We start from the raw sequence: 12,595 nt of genomic DNA on the forward strand, positions 1-12,595 counted from the left end.
ACAACAACAAAGAGGGCTTTGGAAGAACCATTGCAATCATAGAACAAGATAAGTTTAGTCTAATTTAGCCTGGCCACAATCTTCTGCGTAATTCCTCCATTAACCCGGATGCCTCTGGGCCAATCAGCGGACAGAAGAAGTTATGACGTCAATTTTCAAGTTGTAGTTATAATGTACTTTGCCTGTAGTTTTAGCTACAGGCAAACTACATTGGTCGACCACGCTTCCAAATATTGAATTAACATCAACAGTTTTCTCATTCAGCTCGGTATTTGGTAGTTTTCAGCTTCATAGCATTAAACTACATATAATTTAATTTCAGACAGTAAGAAAAAAGGTCTATGTGTTTTTTTTTCTTCATTTGATGTATGTAAAATTATGGTTGAAACTCTCATTTTCAAGATTTGTCCTTTTTAGGACGTTTGAAAAATATGAATATTGCTTCTTTTTTTTTTTTTTGCTGCTTCACAAAATCCACAACTTTTTTTGCTTGTCTATCTTGAAATTCCTAATAAAATCCATTAAAGTTTGTGGTCTTAATGTGAGAAAAATGTGAAAAAGTTTAAGATGCTTTGCAAGCCGCTGTAACCCCCTTAAATTGATTATTAAGGTAATTTAGTGTAGCTCATGACAAAAAGAGAGCACTACAATAATTCTTCCTAAAACAAATAAAAAATCTTTACAACCAAATGCCACTGCTCTACTCTGCCGTCACACTCCAGGTACACCATTTAATTTCCTCTGTTAAGGATGTGAATAAATAACAGCACAGTCTTTACCCACAGCTTTATTATCACCTTGACTTCCCTTTTTCAGCACAGTAGGTAAACAAGGAGAGGGGAGCGTCCACGCTCTAAAATCCAGGCTTATCCGTCATATTTTTTTAATTTTTTTAAGTGTGAGAGCGAAGTATTAGTGGAACAATAAAATCACACTCAGCCAACAGATCCAGAGGTGCCACAGTAGTTGCACCGCTTTATTATTGCCAGCTGTTCACAGGACCAGGTGGGACACTTCACTTTGCTAATGATGGCGATACATCGCCAGATTCGACAGACACAAGAACACCAGAATTATATGAGATGGTAGATATGAAACACAGCTGCTCCCATTAGGTTTTACTCCTCGCGCGCTGGTGTGAAGTTAGCCCCAGGGCTTTTGATGTAAAGGGTTCAAAGCTGAACAAGCCAAAAAACACACAACACAGTGGATCTGATGAAAAATAACCTTCGCATCAACAAGTTCACTAAACATCTGCTTGGGCTCTAATGCAAAGAGACACTTGGGAGAAATGCGAAACGTCTCTATCTTTGTTACAGGACTAGAATGAACTCCTTCCAAGTCTAAACTGAGAAGTAAAACTAGAAAACAACCAACAATGCATAATACATTAAAACGGGGTTTCAGTGTGCAACTCTGAATGCATTTGGTAACGCTCAGTTTAAAAATGGGCTGAAGTTAGAATCACATTTTGAACTAAAAGTCATGATTTTGGGTGGATGTCAGACAGAAACTGCAGATTGTCGACAAAATTCATCCACTCGAAAAATCCTTCTTCTAATTACGTGCTTTTTATTTCCTTTTACAAATAGCAACATGCTCATTTTTTACAGTTTGTGAATGTATAATCTCCAAGAGGGAGGAATAGTTAAACCAAAAAAGATAAATAGATAAATAAAAAAAAGTTTTTTAATTTTTCTAATCTATTCAAACTGGTCATCTTTTGTTATTGTTTGTTGTAAAAAATAAGTTCACTGCTACTCAAGAAGAAGTAATGACCTATTATCTGCACTTATTGTGAGACAAAAGTATATATTCTTTCTTAGAATGGAAAGCAACAAATTGCAGTTTTCCCCTGGTACAGGATTTAGACAATTTTGAAGGCTTTACTTCTGCTGCTTCTGTACTTTCCTCAGCTTCAAACAGCTCATTGATGTAATCTGTAGCTTTTTCATTTCATCTCATAAGACAAACTTAAAAAAAAAAAAAAAAGCTAATCTGACTTGCCTGCACAGTGAAACAAAAGTTCACAAAGTGTAATCGTAGCAGGAAATTAGTGTGGATATTCATTAAATGAGCACTAATCCAGTATATATCCTGTTGTGCAGACAAAGTTATTCGGTTTCTTTGCCTAAAACCCAACATCATGCACAACATAATGTAGTTCCAACCACAAGATTACATTCACTCATATATCATGGATGTCATGATAGTTTCTGTTGACAACAATCTGTTTAAGCAACTTGGTGCCCAAATGTTCTTTAATCCACAAAATTGCAGAAGCTTCTGTAGTAGATTTAGCAGCAAATTGTCCACTCTTTTTGATAGAGTTAATTTTAATTTGGTGATTTTCTGGCAGGAATACTCTTACTCTTAGCTCTGGGCCTTTGGAAAACCAGAAGATTGTTAGACCTGTTCCATCCACTCCAAAACCAGTTTGGATGTGTTCCTAGGCTTACTGGTCTGTTGGAACATCCAATTTTGTCAAAAGCTTCAATCATTTAGAGATGATCTGAGGTAATATTGAAAAGTTTCAATCCATTATTCCAGTACCGATGTGTGTATCATCAGCACTAGTAGCAGCAAAACAACTTTCACGGGAAGAGGCGACCCGTCTGCGATTTGTCCAAGCCGGCCAACATTTCTAATTCCAGCATGTAAGACAGATGCAGAAACAGCCAAATTGTAAAACACAGCAATTTTGTAGGACACTGTTCAGCTTTTCTGATAATGGAAAAAAAAAAAAAGGCCCACATAAAACAGAGAGAAATCTCAAATTTGGGAAAATGTTTTCAAATTTTCAGTAGATGTTTAAAACATATTACTAATAGAGAAAATAGACAAATTTGAGTTAGTCTTGACTCTATTTCCTGCGGTAATAGTTTCTACTTTGAAGAGTGTTATCAGTACAGAGACCTGCTGGTATGTAGTTTCACCGATTGGAAAAAGACTGGTTGATTAAGTTGAAAATTGTCCAGCCACAAGGCAATTTTTGGTGCACTTTCACATCAAGTTTTAACGTGTTACGCATTAATATCATATCTATTTATAATAATCTAACAGCTGGCAGAGGTAAAGGAAGATCCTACGAGGCTACAGTACATCATCACAGCTTAATGTTACTTTCAAAATAAATTAGGAGCACAGTTTCCCTTTAAACAGCCGTCACAGAAAACATAAATGCATCTCATCCACTCTGTTTTGCATTCTGTCTGTAATATTAAGTCACTTTTGGGTGTATTGTGTTCCTGCAACCTACACCAAAACGTGATTTGGTTAGATGCATGACCTCACTCTTTGCAGACAATTTTAATCGCACGCACCAGTAGATGTGTGAGCTGTCATGTGATTTGGTAAAGTGCACGAGTTGTGCAGCGATTGCGCTTTATTTGGCGGAGGTCGCCATGACACTGTGTACTACTGTCGAGAGTGATGTCAAGGAGGACAGCAGCGTCTGACACAGTGCATGCTGCCCGATCCTGTGGATTATCCATCCTGGAGCCATGTCAGGACCGGTACACGCTCAGACCCCTGGCCCAACCAGCACCATCTTAATCTCAATCCCAAATCCACTCTGCTCCCAGACATGATTCTCACTTCGGAAGGTTGTGTAACAGCCACAGAAAACACAGCAGGGTCACACTCACCCGATGCAAACATGTGCACACAGTGTCACAGTACCATTCAGTCACACTAAGCGTTAGCTCAGAAGCGCAGACAGCAGCGTCCTCTTCTCAGCCAGTCCGGATGCACATTAAGCTCCTGGACTCCTAGAATAAAGGGATGAGTCAGGGCCGGGAGAGTCATGAGTCACTTCTTGTTTAGACTGGCCGTCTCTACGTTGTGGCCTCCTGGATACAGTCTGTGGCAGCCCAGCAGGATGGAGAAGGCCTTGCGGAAATCGGCATTGAAGGCATAGATGATGGGGTTGAGGGAGGAGTTAGCCCAGCCGAACCACACAAATACGTCAAAGGTGGTGGGACTTATGCAAGTGAAGGCCTCTCCTCCGCTTGACTGCTCGCAGAAGGGTACCATGCAGTTTAGGATGAAAAATGGCAGCCAGCAGCACACAAACACCCCCATTATCACCGACAGCGTCTTCAGCACTTTTGTCTCCCTCTTGAACGTCATTTTGAAAGAGCTCTCGGACTCTGCGATGCTGGAGCCTCGGCCCACGCTGTTGTGTCTGTTCTTGGCACTCTCTGCGGCACGCTCGAGGGCAGAGATCCTCCTGATTTGTCTGTGAGCAATGCGGTAAATCTGCGTGTACGTGGCGACCATTATGGCAACGGGGATGTAGAAGCTTATGAGTGAGGTGGAGATGGCGTAGGTCCTGTTCAGGCTGGAGTCACAATTTTCAGAAGTGCGGAGAGATGTAGTGTTTGATCCCAGTGACACTAATGCCTCAGTGAGCGGCTTGTAAGGTTTACTCTGGGCTTTGTGCCAGTTCAGCTGCACAGGGATAAAAGAAATGAGGACAGATAACGTCCAGGCCACGCTGATCATAACATAGGCCACTTTGGGTGTCATCTTCCTCTCATAGCGAAAGGGGCTGGAGATGGCCCAGTAGCGGTCCAGGCTTATCACGCAGAGGTTCAAAATGGACGCGGTCGAGCACATAATGTCAAAAGCCACCCAGGTGTCGCAGAAGGAGCCGAACGGCCAGAAGCCCGCGATCTCCGTCACCGCCTTCCACGGCATCACCAAGATGGCCACCAAGAGGTCGCTCACGGCCAACGAGATCACGAAGAAGTTGGTGACTTTGGAGCGCAGGTGACGAAACTTGGTGACGGCAGCGCAGACCAGCGTGTTCCCCAGCAGCGTGGTGAGGATGAGCAGTGAGAGGAAGCAGCCGGTCAGCACGCGGCTCGAAGGCATCTCGTCTAAGAAGCCATTGTCGATGACGGTCGTGAAGTTCACGAAATCCATCCCTGAAGATGAGTAGGCGAGAGGGGGACTGAGGTCTATGTCATACTGAAGAGTCTTGCTACATCTCCTCTGGGATGAATAGCACAAGATGTCTGTTGTCGATCCTGCAAGCAAAAAGGAAAACAAATCTCCATCATTGTCATTGCCGCGATATGAAAGATGAGATGTTTGAGGCAAATGTGATCTGGAACAGACTTTTGCCCCTGATCCTGTAAATTAGACTACACTTCATTTGAACTGCAGATGGTATTTTATATCCCACAGGCAACATTCTTCCATTTAGATATCCCAGACTGGATTCAGTGGCTGCTAGGAAATTGCTGTAAAAGAAAAAAAAAAAAAAGAAAACCCTATTTTGAAGGTAATTGCTGCCATCTGAATGTGTAAGTTAGCACCTTGTGTGCATCAATGAGAGATTCATGGTATGAAAAGAAATTGATAAATGTGTTTTAATAATACACAGACCTCTAGATATTATCACCTCAATATCAGTGGGTGCATCAATATTATCACAAAGAGCTGTCCAGAATGCAATATTTGTTTGTTGTTGTTTCCTGTTAGCACTCGCTTTGCATACGAATAAGACGTTCTGAGCGCTGGATGGCGTCTCATTGCAAGAGATGGTCACAACTAACAAATGATGGTCAAATTGCAGAGTGATGGAAGCAATAACAGCCTAATCCAATTTCCTAATATCACGCAGCTCAACTCTGCATTCATTTGCTGAAGTCAGATGTAAAGTCGCTCTGTTTGTGGAGAACAGTCAATTAAAGTAATCAGGCTGAACATACAGTGGCAGACAAAACCATTTGATAGTTGTCTAAAAGACAAATATCTACAGAAATATTTTACTTTTATGTTCCAGTTGGCACATCACATTTCACAATGACTACCAGCAGCCTGCAAAATCTTTATCACTTTATTTTGAATACATATTTTTAGAATCCATTTGAACCAATAATCTTGGCAACATTCACACACAGTAAATGTTTGGGCCCATGCAAGTAGGAAGTGGGTTTAAAAAAAATAGTGCTCACTCAGGATTATCCTTATGCTAAATATATGTTTTATTGTCCAAAATATTGGGTCATCCTTCCAATTCACTGATTTCGGTGTCCCAGCCCCTTCCACGGTCACATTAAGCACCTATGTCATGCAGACTGTTTCCGCAAACATTTGTAAATAAATCGTCTCTCTCAGGAGCTCAGTGAAATCCAGTGCGACACCTTGAGAACATGACATGTGCAATAAATCCAGTTATGAAATTTCCTTTAATGCTTGTGCAATTTTAACAAAGTGAAAATGGGTGGAAATGAAAGCAACTGAGCCAGAAACTGGTAGGCGCCGTAAAAATTCAACGGTATACGTAAGTTCACGGGATGCTCCAGTGTGTAGTGTGCAGAGTTCATTGACTTTCTGCTGAATTAACAGCTACTGGTATTCAAATATCATGAGATGTTCAGATTAGCTCAAGAAAAAAATTGTAGCTTCAATAGACAGCAAAAAACAAAACAAAAAATCCCAAAACAAAACAAATTCCTAATCTCCATCTCTACCGTTCTATTAAAACGTTGGAACTGGCCACATCTGCTGTTTTGTCCATGAAACAACTTTGTTGCTGTTTTCCATCACTTAATTAAAACAACTGAGTGCACTTATGACATATTTCTTGTTAAACAAGCATTACCTAATTTATTGTTGACATGGGTAGTCTGAGTGCATAGTAGTTGTTGATTTAGCCGATCTTTACTGCTGTCCAAACAAATTTTTGCGATCGTGATACTGTGATAATCATGAATTTGCAATGTATTCTGCAGCTCTCCTCGATACACATGTTTCACTAGCAGTAACTCCTGCAACTTCAGGGAAGACATTTTGGCCATTTTTCATGCGCCCACCTTTGTGGGAGCAGCTTGGGGATGGCCCCCATCTGTTTCGACATGACTGCACACCAATGCGCTAGGTAAAGGCCCATAAAGACATGGATGAGCAAGTTTGACATGGAAGAACCTGGCTGGCCTTCACATAGCACTGACCTCAACCAGATAAAATATGTTTGGTGTGAAATAGAGTGCTTTCCTGGCTCATGGCCTCCACTCTATTTCACACCATTATGAGAGTGTAATAGTGACAGTCCTCCTGTCCAAATTCAATGTCTGACCTGAAAAATAAAAATGCATTCTAACAAAATAAAAATAAAAAACTGCTTCTGGAAGAATGGTACAGAATTTCCACAAACACACCTCTAAAAATTAAAGCTACAGTTAGTAACTTTTTTCTAAAAAATATATATATTGTGTATGTATTTGTTAAACTGGTTTGATAGGTTAATATGTAGGTCTCCCTATAGTCCTACTGCCATCTGCAGAAAGACACCACTCAGTCAGAAATGACAATGAGACCCATAAAGAAGGTCTTAGCGTTGTCAATCATCCTTCTGTTCATGCTGCTCACTCCCTCCCCGGCTCCTTCTCCAAAGGGAAGTCTGTCATGAATGCACTTGACTGTTAGCATGGTCACCGATGATGGCGGATAAACGGTTTTCCTGGAACGATAAGTTGTTTCTCCGCCATTGGCACATTGAGCAACGCGTACACAAGGGTGACTGACAGCGGTAAGACACTCGTCCTAGCTCTGATTGGTTGTTTCTGAGTTGCATATTTCTGCAAATGGCAGTAGGAACACAGAGAGGAGGCAGAGGAGCTTGATTTTTTATTTTTATTTTTCCACTCTTGATATAGTAGCAGTTTTAAAAAGCAAATAAAAAAAACAAACATATTTTAATAAAAGTTACATACTGAAGCTTTGAGGAAAGTTGGTCAACAATTATAAAAAAAGGTTTAATGCCAGTAAAGATTTACCAACTAACCACAGAAAAGGGTATGCATCATATTTAATATGCCATATTTAAAATACAATCTCAATAAAAACAGAAAATACTTTGATACAAAACCGGTCATCTTTTTCACTTTATTTATTCATTTTTATTTTACTTGCTGAGAAGGTAAAGATAAATGCACCAAATTACAGTCAAGGTTGTAAACTAACACTTTTATTCTTTTAAGATTTCAGTGTCACGTCTTATCAGAAACAACTTTCTTGGTTGAATTAAAAATATTTTAAAATCTAAATTTACCAGGGGAATGAATAATTTTTGGCTTAACTGTATATAAGAAGCCCATTGTGGGTCAAGGCCGTCTTATGACCCATTCAAGCCCATGCAGAAATCCTTATGGGGCCCAAATACACATGTTGGCTGGGGGTCCTGACCCTCAGCATCAGTCATAGTTGATTATCTGACCCTTTATGGAAATTAATCTGGTCAACAGAAATTCACTTTACAAGCTGAACTTACAAACCGCTTTGCAGATAAACAATTTAAGTGAACGAACCAACAAAAACAAAACAAAAATATGTGCATTAGTGTTGGATTATTTTTTAATAAAAGTATATATTTTTTTAATTATGCATTTATTTATTTTTTTATTTCTTATCTTTCCGATTTAAAACAGATCGTTCCTGCTTTTTTCAAACATGCCAGAGTAATATATCATCCTCTCGCTGCTTTACATCCTAATACACTGACTGCTCTCTTCGCTCAGATGCTAGGGTCTTTTGACATGACCCATAAAAACAAATGTCTCACCGCTTCCACGCAAACTTCACCGCGCAGGGTCCATCCAGAGCGCGTCCGGTCTCCATATCTCACCAACACAAACCAAACAACGTCCCGAATTATGTCCTCCATGTTTACATTACTCTATGTGCTGATTCAAAGCAAAACACAACCACACACACACACACACACACAAAAAAAAACCCTACACTGAAGACAGACACCACAGGAATGAAATGTCCCTCTCGCTGCGTCCTGCTGCAGCCAGAGTACGTGCGGCGTCCACGCAGAAATCCTTACGCCAGACGCCTCAAGTTTCACATGATGCTCCCATTCAGTAAAAAGCGCTGCCTGCTCACTGTAGGAAGGAAAGGCACATGACTGTGGCATTTCCCTGAGCAGTCTCTCTGCGACAGGTAATCTCCTCTTGGGTCCTACCTGTGAATAGCGGCTGTTAAAGGCATCATAATTAAGCCGTGTTTTCCTTGTCAACTGACCCGGTTCGGGCTGCGCTTTGGAGGAGCTTAATGAAACAAAGACAGGTGATAAAACCAGGACAAGGGTCAAGCTTCAGGTTCAAAATCGGCTCAATGACTCCACCTAACGGAGGAAGCTGGCAATTACACAGCAGCGCGCCTTTCAGTCACAATTTAAGTCAGACAGGTTTACTGCCAGACTTGTCATGTGCAGAGGTCATCTGAGTGATAAATCATGTAGAGCTTGTAGAGAGAAAAAAAAATTAGACTGTATCACTCCAACCGTAAAACGTAATCATGCTCAGCCCTGGTTTCTCTCACTCTGCACTGTGGTCCCTGAGTGTGCCGCATGAAAGATGCAGAGGGATGCAAAACCATGTCATGGCATGTCAGCCGTCACCTTGCGCTGATGTGAATATTTCTGACAGAAGGAAGTGGAACAGCATTAACCCATTTCCTCCACAAATATGCCCTCTGCTAGATGGGCAACGGCACATCGCCGATTGGTGCAACGCAGCCAACCTCTTTACCAATCATTAATAATCTTAAACTGAAATGACTCATGACTGTTTCAAGTCATGAATATTTAACGAGGCGTATTGGTGGTTTTGGGTAGTGCGGTCGTTTAAAAAAAACAAAAAAAAAACCACTCCTTCCTGCATCTCTTTGCAGGAGTTTGTCCCTTTGGTCCATCACGGTAATTCACTGGGACTGTTCTCTGAGTGCTGCCTGGCTGCAGGAACATGAAAAACACAGCAGGCTGGGCGGGGCTGAGAGTGGAAAGGTCTCAGAGTTGAAATGCAATGCCGCCCTATATTTTAGAGCGCTGCTGCTTTTCTGTGTTCAAAGGTGCAGCTGCCTCTGTGTTACTGATTCCAACTTTCACACCGCACAGAGATGCTCCACAGTTGGTGTTTTTTTTTTTTCCTTTTCATACAGAACGCCTTGCAAGAAATCACTCGTATACGCTTTAAACTTCCCCACAATTTGTCAAATGACAACCAGAAACTTTAGTGTATTTAGTGTATGTAGCTAGTGAAACTGCCTTCAGCGATCAGCTAATTACTACATAATTATTGCAAGTTGTGTAGGAGGAAGCTGTGTGAAAGTTAATCTCTATATAAATATCAGTTCACCTCATTAGTTTAATAGATAACATCAGTGAACAAACAGCATCTTAAACACCAGAGCAGCTTGGTTTAAATGTATTATTTAAACTTGCTAAATATTTCCTTGTATGCTGTGACACTGCATATTGATGGATGTTCACATGAAAATATAACAGTGTCCAGCTAAAAGCTAAATTCCTTCTGCAGCTTCTTGGCAGACTGACATCAAAACAAACCAAAACATTTGGATATTACAATCTCTCATCTCAACATTCAAAAACATAAACACATGCTTTTGAATGCCAGAACATTTGTAATAAAACAATCATGAACACAAGTAAGTCCAATAAATACATTACATTTCAATATTGCATATATAAGTAGCTACAAATGAAAGTATTTTCTATAAAGTCACAGAGTGAGATACTGTTTAAAAGCAACCAAACTCGAGGATTCTCTCACTGAGGGTGTTAAATGTTTACATAGTGTAGTATTTCCGAGCAATTGGACATTCTGACTGAAGGGGCGGTAGAAAAGAATAATTGTAAAGCTGAAAACCTACCGACACACAGCTGTCCGCCTGTCCAGATGAATGGAAATAAAATGATAGGCTGACTATTCATGCATCTCCCAAATCTGGGCTTTATGGGAACGTGGCAAGAAGAAAGACCACCGTCATAATTCCCAGTTAAAACATTTCAACTTATAAGAGTGTGCTCTAGTCAGATGAGACTGAAACTGAACTTTCTCGTCTACAGTCAAAATGCTTAACAATCTCCAGTCTGAAACATGGTGGTGGCAGTATTGTTGTGTGTGTGGAGATGGTGTTCTTCCACAGGGACAGAGTTAAAAGGAAAATCAATCCTGACAAAGCAACAGAGACTGCAAAACATTTCAGACTGAGGCAGAGGTTCATCTTCCAACAAGAGAGCAATAGATTTACAGAAACATGTTCATGTTCTCAAAAGTATTGCCTCTGAGGGACTAGGAAGAAATAGATTTGTATTCGTTAAATATGTATAGTACTACTTTCCACTTTGTTCTGGTTTGTACTGTCTGGCCTACTTCAAATCATGAAACAGAGTGAAGTTTGCAGCTGCAATGAGACAAAGTCTGAAGAGGTTTGATGGGGAAAATGGATCAGGGAAGAGTCAAACATCTCTCATTACTTATTATTTTTTTTTAGGTTTTATTGGCTCTAGTGGCCTTTATTTGATAGTTAGTTGACAGGAAAGCGGGTAACAAGAGAAGGGTGAAGGCATGAGGCAAATGTCACCAGGCCAGGAATCGAACCTGCAACAGCCGCATTGAGGACTGAGGCCTCCATATGTGGGTTATGCTTAACCCCTGCGCTACCACAGCACACCAGCTCTCATTACTTTAAGAAAAATGATAACTGACTTGTGTATGTCTGTCATGGACAGTTGCAGGCTTGGGTAGTCTTTGTGTTAACATATGAAAAAGTCGCTTTGTTTTCATTTGATGACAAACGCAGATAACTGTTGCTCTCTGCTACTTTCAGTTCTTCTTCTGCGCTCAGGTTGAATAAAAGGTGTGGATCTATGAGCTTCTTATCAAACGTTACCATCACCTACAAGGCATTATCAAACCTCTGCTGCAGAATAAGTATGGCCTGCAGCATTTTGTACAGACGTCTCACAAACATTTCCTATCTGGGCTCTGGATGCAATGCCTTGACGATGAACAGGTAAGAGATCGTTCCGATCTATCTGCGAGTCTTCTTCGGGGCTTACGTTGAGAAAATTCGTTAATGCTTGTTATTCCGATCAATTGAATTTCCAAAGTCTCAGTCTAGTTTTTCTGTAAAATGCAAGTTTTTCTAGGAACACAAACGGCTTTAGTTCCAACAGGTTTGACAGCACAAATTGCTGCGTTACATCAAGAAAGGGCTTGTTTTTTTTATATTCTTGCAACGTTTGTTCACACTGTGACTTAAATGTCCCGTTTTAGAGTTTTCAAGTTCAGTTCATGCAGCGTGCAGGCAGTTCCTTCATGCCGATCCTGTCATTTTGATCCGTTTATTCTTTGTCACTTAAAAGAAACAAAAAAAGCAAACACAGTCAATTAAATCCGGGCCATAAAAAAAGTTTACAGACCGTTAGATTCTTCCTCAATTTATTTTTGTGTACAACATATGACGCCCATAGAGAGACACTTTTTGTGCCTACATTTCAGAAATGTAAAGTTCCACTATGAGTTTGAAATGGTACTAAAAGGATGATCCTACCCCCAATTCTTTGTCTAGGAGACTGTGATAAAAAAATAAATTATGTCTGGGACCTTAATACGTTAAATAGTTACATAGATACAAATACAAAAGTTCCTGCCAGAGTCTCTGGTTTTCTACTTTTCTAGCACAGAAAAGTACAAATCCAGATTGGATGCACAAACAGCAGCGATGAATGACAAAGCTGCTTGTCTTGGCCCTTGGTGGGTTTATATTT

General features: G+C 40.4%; 1 protein-coding gene across 2 annotated transcripts; it reads right to left on the reverse strand.

Annotated features, from left to right (window-relative positions):
• Positions 1-947: 947 nt before the first annotated feature.
• Positions 948-9,278, reverse strand: LOC103144507 (D(1) dopamine receptor). 2 transcript variants are annotated; one of them, XM_016676122.1, is made up of 3 exons: positions 8,576-9,278; positions 5,125-5,249; positions 948-5,033 (listed from the first exon to the last, which is right to left on the reverse strand). In XM_016676122.1, the coding sequence occupies exons 1-3, from the start codon at positions 8,629-8,631 to the stop codon at positions 3,811-3,813; spliced, it is 1,404 nt and encodes a 467-aa protein (XP_016531608.1). In that variant the 5' UTR covers positions 8,632-9,278; the 3' UTR covers positions 948-3,810. The 2 variants fall into 2 exon arrangements, with proteins under 2 accessions (XP_016531608.1, XP_007561589.1); XM_007561527.2 differs by lacking the exon at positions 5,125-5,249 and having other exon boundaries at positions 8,576-9,276.
• Between the last annotated feature and the right edge of the window lie 3,317 nt (positions 9,279-12,595).

The sequence above is a fragment of the Poecilia formosa genome, unplaced genomic scaffold, assembly GCF_000485575.1.
Source record: "Poecilia formosa unplaced genomic scaffold, Poecilia_formosa-5.1.2 Scaffold128, whole genome shotgun sequence".
Classification (NCBI taxonomy): domain Eukaryota; kingdom Metazoa; phylum Chordata; class Actinopteri; order Cyprinodontiformes; family Poeciliidae; genus Poecilia; species Poecilia formosa.